Genomic DNA, 1,347 nt, shown 5'->3' with positions numbered 1-1,347 from the left:
TTTATGGTACATATTTTTAAACTGAACTAAATAGTCTTGAAAACCTAAAGGGTGGCGCTGTTTTGTTCGTAAAATGCCAGAATAAGCGCCATGACAGTGAATCGTTGTCGTGGGGGCAGATCGTTGAACAACCGGACAGCTCGGTGGTGCTGAATCTCCACTACGAAACCTGCTCACCCTTTTCAGCGACGAAATATCCTTGGGATTAAAATTGTGAGAATATGTTCGGGATTAAGCCGTTAGAGCAAAAGTCAATATTTCTGGAAACGAACATAATTTCCTTTGAAGTGCAATAAACCGGCACACAACAATGGAGTCCTTTGTAACAATGCAGTCTTGTAAAAGGTACGTGCTGCTCGTTATTCTTTTTTCTTTCGTTCGTAACACATTGACTTCAGTGACTCATTATTCAATACCTGAGGAGATGAAAGAAGGATCAGTTGTAGCAAACCTTGCTACCGATCTCAGTCTGGATGTTAAAACACTGAACCAGAGGAAGATGCGTCTTGACATCATTGCAAACAAGAAATATCTGGATGTGAACAAAGAGACTGGTGAACTGTATGTTGTTGAAAAGATTGACCGGGAAAATGTTTGTCCTGCAAAGTCGTCTTGTTATCTCAGACTGGAGGTAATACTAGAAAACCCAGTACGAATTTTTAACATAGAAGTAGAAATATCGGATATGAACGACAACGCCCCTCAGTTTCGCAGAGACGCCATTCATTTAGATATATCTGAAGCGGCGTTAAAAGGAGAGAGATTCTCTCTCAGTAATGCAGTTGATCCTGATGTTGGAATAAATTCAGTGAAAACGTACCATCTGAGTGAAAGTGAACATTTTAATATTGAAGTACAGACTGGCAGAGAAGGGTCTAAATTTGTCGAATTAATATTGAAAACGGACTTAGATCGAGAGCAGCATGCTGTTCATAATTTAATACTCACAGCTGTAGATGGAGGAACACCTGCTCGTTCTGGCACTGCAAGTGTTATTGTTCGTGTTTTAGACACAAATGACAACACTCCTACTTTTGACAAATTAAATTACAATTTAAAAATAATGGAAAATTCTCCTATTGGAAGCCTTGTTGTTCATCTCAATGCAACAGATTTAGATGAAGGGTCAAATTCTGACATTACGTATTCATATAGTTTATATACGTCAGAGAAAACACAGGACACATTTAATCTGAATCCTTCTAGTGGTGAAATTACTGTTAAAGGAATGCTAAACTATGAGGATTTCAGGATTTATGACATGGAAGTTATAGCAACTGATAAAGGAGCGAGTGCATTATCAGGACAATGTACTATAAAGATTCTGGTTGAAGACATGAATGACAA

At 38.2% G+C, this 1,347-nt stretch overlaps 1 protein-coding gene across 1 annotated transcript; it reads left to right on the top strand.

The window, feature by feature from the left end:
- Positions 1–8: 8 nt before the first annotated feature.
- On the top strand, positions 9–1,342 carry LOC116380899 (protocadherin alpha-C2-like; the record flags this gene model as incomplete). Its single annotated transcript, XM_031842722.1, has 1 exon — positions 9–1,342. A coding segment is annotated over exon 1 (1,032 nt), but the record flags the coding sequence as incomplete, so codon positions are not given.
- Between the last annotated feature and the right edge of the window lie 5 nt (positions 1,343–1,347).

Source organism: Anarrhichthys ocellatus, unplaced genomic scaffold (assembly GCF_004355925.1).
Source record: "Anarrhichthys ocellatus isolate YVR2014 unplaced genomic scaffold, GSC_Weel_1.0 scaffold9483, whole genome shotgun sequence".
In the NCBI taxonomy this organism is placed as follows: domain Eukaryota; kingdom Metazoa; phylum Chordata; class Actinopteri; order Perciformes; family Anarhichadidae; genus Anarrhichthys; species Anarrhichthys ocellatus.
Note: the sequence above shows the minus strand (reverse complement) of the source record. Positions and strands in the feature narration are given on the sequence as shown.